This window comes from Austrofundulus limnaeus, unplaced genomic scaffold, assembly GCF_001266775.1.
Source record: "Austrofundulus limnaeus strain Quisiro unplaced genomic scaffold, Austrofundulus_limnaeus-1.0 Scaffold579, whole genome shotgun sequence".
Classification (NCBI taxonomy): domain Eukaryota; kingdom Metazoa; phylum Chordata; class Actinopteri; order Cyprinodontiformes; family Rivulidae; genus Austrofundulus; species Austrofundulus limnaeus.
In genome coordinates, this window is record NW_013952981.1 from 164,915 (window position 1) to 170,688 (window position 5,774).

Below are 5,774 nucleotides of genomic sequence, written 5' to 3' on the forward strand. Positions count from 1 at the left end.
CCCCCCCACCGCTGGCGCCCCTGCTCAGATACTGTAACATGAGAAACAGTGAGTTAACGGGAGGACACAGGTGATGAAAGAAACAAATATTAAACTGACTGTCTAAAGCTGAAGATGCTGCACAGCACAGGTAGTTCTATTTCGAATAGGCTTCACTCTTTAAGGCTAGCACTAGTGGGTTTTAGTGCTAGCCTTAAAGGGCTGTGCCTATACTCATAGAATCTGGGGTTACAACAAGTAACCAACGATTTAACTTTTGAGAAGAGAAACTGGATTACCTGGACAAAACTATTTTCCAGGAAGAACATGTATACTCCACACAGACAGGCTAACCAGCCAAGACATAATGTTTTCTAACTGTGAAGGGGTGAGGTGGTGGTGTGGTGTGTGGCACTTCAAGTTTGAATTGCTTCTCACAATACTGCATGTGTTTGTTCATAATGTCATGTCAGAGGTTTGATTCTAACTGCTACACTGCTGTCAACATAAAATCATGAAAGGTGATGTGTTCCAGCTAAGAATGAGCACCCGCTTTGGATGTTATCATCCATGAAATGGACGTTATTAGGCGTTATCAGTCCCCTAGAATGGCTTAAGAATGTTCCGCCTGTGCCAGTTAGCAGGTTCCCCGTCCCATAGAATGGCTTCCGATTGTCAGCTGGTTAATTTGAGGCATAAAGCCACTATCTGGTTAATATGAGGCAATAAAACTACTATCTGGTTAATATGAGGCATAAAGCCACTATCTGGTTAANATAAAGCCACTATCTGGTTAATATGAGGCAATAAAACTACTATCTGGTTAATATGAGGCATAAAGCCACTATCTGGTTAATATGAGGCAATAAAAGCACTATCTGATTAATATGAGGCATAAAACCACTATCTGGTTAACATGAGGCATAAAGCCACTATCTGGTTAACATGAGGCATAAAACCACTATCTGGTTAACATGAGGCATAAAAAACTGGTTAATATGAGGTTTAAAGCCACTAAGGTTAACTTTAGAGCAAATGACATGGTTAGCACTAAAGACACCGCCCTCCAACAGTTGGCCTTCCAATAGGGCAATGGGTAGAGTGTCTGATCAGAGAGCTCGAGACCAGGGTTCAAGACTGACACGAACACAAAAAATTTCTTACAATATGTTTTGGTTATTTACACATTCATTGTCATTGATATATTAACCCACTAGGGGGCACTGTTGGGACAGTCTGAAGCCTAGAAGGCACAGTAGGGACCCTCTGAAGCCATTGTATGGGACTGATAAGCCTAATAACGTCCATTTCATGTACTCATAACATCAGAATCCCCTGGAATGAGAGGCCTTTAGTTATTTGACAAACTATATACTCATTTGTTCCAGCCTGCATCAATCTCATTCATTCTCATTATGGACAATTAGATCAGCCATCCTCAGGCAGTGTGTGGCTGTAAATCAGCTGCTTTTATTTCCACTTAAGATTGTTTGGTAATTAAGTGAAAGCTTTATTTAACACTGAAACTAAAATCAGATCAGATTTTTTATCATGATATTGCTTTGGGATTCCAATGCTACACAAATGTTTTCTATGATAACAGTTCACATTCATAGGTTTATCTAAAGAAGGGCTGTGTGGAGGTGGTGTAGTTAGCTCTGTTGTCACACAGCAGTGGCTGGAGTATTGCAGACGCTGTGCCGGTCCGTTGCGGTGAGGGTTAGGGTTAAACAGAGCTGAGCTGCATGGTGAATGCCTTGGAGTCCTCCTAGAAGAGCTAGAGGGGGTGGCTGTGTAAAGTCTGGGCCTCCCTGATCAATCTGCTGCCCCTGCAACATGGATGGTTCACATGTAATCCTCTGAGAAAACATGGAACACAGCACACGGGCTGAGGGGAAGCAGCACAGTGATCGGACAGAACACAGAATATAAAGGCAGAACTTAATGAGACAACAAGAAACACCTGAGGGAGACACAGGAGGAGACAGATTTAAGATTTAACAGATTGATTTAAAAAAAGCATTTGATACTATTGACCACAGTATCCTTCTAGAGAAATTAAACAAATATGGTATAAGAGGTCCAGCACTACAGTGGGTATCAAGTTATTTAACTAACAGGAAACAGTTTGTACAAATTAATGATGTAAGATCTGAACTTTGTAATGTTGTATGTGGGGTTCCACAGGGTTCTGTACTGGGAACAAAGTTGGTTCTCCTACAGTATATATTAATGACTTGGTAAATGTATCAGGGTTCTTTAAATGTATTTTATTTGCAGACGACACTACTTTTTTTTGCTTGGGCAATAACAGAACAGATGATGGAAATGATGGAAATAGAATTTGTAAAAGTACAAACTTGGTTTAAACATAATAAATTATCATTAAATTTAGATAAAACAAATTACATGATATTTATTAATAGAAAGAAAACAACCGATGTTCCATTTAGAGTATATGGTGTTGAGATTTGCAGAGTTAATGAGGTGAAGTTTCTGGGAGTCATCATTGATGAAAAACTGACATGGAGACCTCATATAAATTACTTAAGAACAAAAAATGGCAAAAATCTATTGGAGTATTGCATAAAGTTATGGAGTTATTTAATGATAAAGCACTATTATAATGCAATAATTGTTCCACATTTGATTTATTGTATAGAAGTCTGGGAAAATGCATGTAAAACCATTACTAATCCTATTTTTATTTTACAAAAAAAACCATATGATTATCACAAGAAAGCATTAATATCACCCTTCTAATATATTGTTTCATCAATTAAAATTGTTAAAATTTCATGAGTTGGTTGATTATAACATTCTGCAGGTTATGTAAAAGGCTCATAGAAATGTGTTGCTGTCAAACATCCAATCACATTTTGTAAAGAAGGGAAAGCTGCTATAATTTGAAGGGATTACAAATGTTTGTTAAACCAAACATCAGAACAAACTTGAAGGACAGATGCACTTCAGTAAAAGGTATAAGACTATGGAATAATCTGGAAAATGACTATAAAAGCATTGGATCAGTGAATTCCTTTAAGAAAACAATCAAAGAAAATTTGTTAAAGTAAAATGAAATTGTTTAATTTCTGTTCTGCTGTGAAACTCACCACCTTATACACGTGTAAATCCAGTTCTCCTGATGTTGTTTTCCAGGTGTTCAGGATGATGAAGATGTGAAGCAGATGTTGCACGGCTCCAGTATGGTCAAGGTAATAGCAGTTTAAGCATGTCTGTCTCCATCAAATGGTCATGGATAAAGGTTTGTTGGTTTTTATCTGCGGTGTGAAGGTTCGCTCATCCCGCTGGCAGAAGCAGCGAACGCTGAAGCTTCTGGAAGATGGCGTCACTGTGTGGTGTCAGTCACAGAAAACATCCAGCCGGGCCAAACAGCAGCAGTCCTGTGAGTCTTTGTCTTTTTTAATGTGACTACAGCTGGATGAAAGTCATTATGATCATGTTAAACATGTTCTGCATGGCAAATAGCACTCAGGTGTTTTTTTTAAATAAAATTTATTTCATTTAAACAACAAAAAACAAACATTAAAAATAAACAAAAAAGCACAATATCGTTAAATGAAAAGGAGCAGAGAGAAGAAAAGAATCTTATATCTGCCCCCAATTAAAACAATATCCATAAAAATAACAAAATATACATCAAGAAATAAAAAAAAATATATTTCATCCAATGAACAGCCGAGAGAGAGAGAGAGAAAAAAACAAGAACAAATGTAAATTATTCAAACATAGACTGCCCATAACTTATCAAACATAAAGTTTTGACCCTTCTTCTAAATGAATGAATAGAACCAGCAGGTTTGAGGTTCTTTGCTAAACTATTCCATAATTTGACAGCCTGAACTGAAGTACATCTCTTTCAAGCTTGTTCTAATTTTTGGTAAAACAAACATCTCGAATCCTTTCAAATTATAAACACTTTTCCTCTTAGTAAAATAAAATTGCATTTCAGAAGGTAAAGCATTGTTATGAGCTTTATACATCATCAACAAAATTCTATAATTAACCAGATAATAAAACGTCAACAATCTCAACTGACTGAACAAAACATTAGATGGATGACAACAATGCTTTCCTGTTAAGATTCTTACGGCTCTTCTTTACAAAACAAAAACAGGATATGTAAATGTTTTACATGCTTTTCCCCAAACTTCAATGCAGTAAGTTAAATGAGATTCAATAATGGCGTTATATAATAAGAGCAAGGCTTCATCATTAAATACTTCCTTAGCCTTGTAGAAAACTGCAATTGATTTCAGTTTTAGTTTTTATGTAACTTATGTGAGATATCCAATTTAAATTTTCATCAATAATAACGTCCAAAAATTTCACCTAAATAACTCTACTAATTTCAACACCACAAATTTGAAATGAAACATCAACCATTTTTTTCTTTTACTAAATATCATATAGTTAGTTTTATCCAAATTAAGTGATAATTTATTAAACTCAAACCAATCATGTATCTTTACAAAATCTAACTTCAACAAAGCTAGCAGATGTTCTAAATTGTTTCCCGAACAAAAAAGTAGTGTCATCTGCAAACATGACATTTCATTACATCAGACACATTAACCAAATCATTGATATACAAAAGCAACAACATGGGCCCTAACACAGAACCCTGTGGGACCCCACAAGTAATTGTCTCAAAAGTTGATCGTACATCGTTAATTTGCACAAATTGTTTCCTAGTGTTGTTTCTTGTGTGAATCCCTTTAAAGAGTGTTTGGAAGTGGCTCCCACAGGTCCTGAGCTAAGTCTGACGGTCCTCAGGTTTGAGGAGGAATCACAGCAGAGGTTGTATTTTGGTCCAGTTAAAACACTACTTCTCCTCCACTATCTGAGAGTCTTTCAGTGCCTTAATTACAGAGCTGGGTTATTTCCAGGATAAGATGGCCGCCCATCCTGCTGTAGTTCAAACACTGAGATTATAGGATATTATGTGGAGCTGGGAGTTGGCCTTGGAACCTGTGGTTTTGTGCTGTATAGTTACCATGAGACTCAAACCTAACTTTAGCTTCCAAGCATACAGTAGAAGGTCTCACACTGGGTTAGTTTACCTGTAATGTGGTTTCTCTGTTACAGAACTTGTCTGACCACCAGGGTGTTCCTCGTGACATTTCAGATCACTACAGTCATGTTCCTTTAATTAACAACGTCTAAAAACACACGAAGGTGACGGCAGCTGAGGCGTATTGCACCAAACTAGGATAAGGGATTAACCTGGGATTTAGGTGTAAACCTGAATTAATTAATCCTTGAATCGGTTGCATGACAGAGGAAGCACTTATGTTTCTGTGTTAACAAGTGCACTGAAACTAACCTGGTCCTGATCAGGTTTAAAGTGAAGCTTATTTAATCTGTTCATGGTTTTGAGCAGTAGAGTCATTTTACTGCAGAAAACTGTTGCTCTAACCAGGTTTTACAGTCTTCTATCAGCTAAGTTTGTTTTTACTTCAAGAAGTCTTACCAAGTGCAACTGTCAAACTGCAGATTATTAATTATTATTAATTTGAAAAGAATAAGGCTCTAATCTAGTAGTAGTGAGTGCTTGAGTCTATCATTGTTTGTCTGTGTAACAATCGATGTTTTAGGCTTAATTCCATTGCCATATTTCATTCACCTTCATTTATTCAACTTGTTGTGAAGACACAACTGTAGGGGTCACCTCGAGTGAAGAAACAGGAGTTCCAGCCTCAAAGCAGGCCTCGCACAGGCCTGAGAACTGGCAGGAACGCTGAACTCTTATTTTAGGCCATGACGGGTCATTT

General features: G+C 37.1%; 1 protein-coding gene across 1 annotated transcript in view; it reads left to right on the forward strand.

Moving 5' to 3' along the window:
• The window catches only part of LOC106530942 (1-phosphatidylinositol 4,5-bisphosphate phosphodiesterase delta-3-A), a gene marked incomplete at its 5' end in the record, with an annotated part of 43,914 nt that overhangs the window by 8,149 nt on the left and 29,991 nt on the right, over window positions 1–5,774 (forward strand). Inside the window, 2 exon segments of the mRNA XM_014026673.1 lie at window positions 3,139–3,194; window positions 3,274–3,385. Coding sequence (XP_013882127.1) covers window positions 3,139–3,194; window positions 3,274–3,385 — 168 coding nt within the window.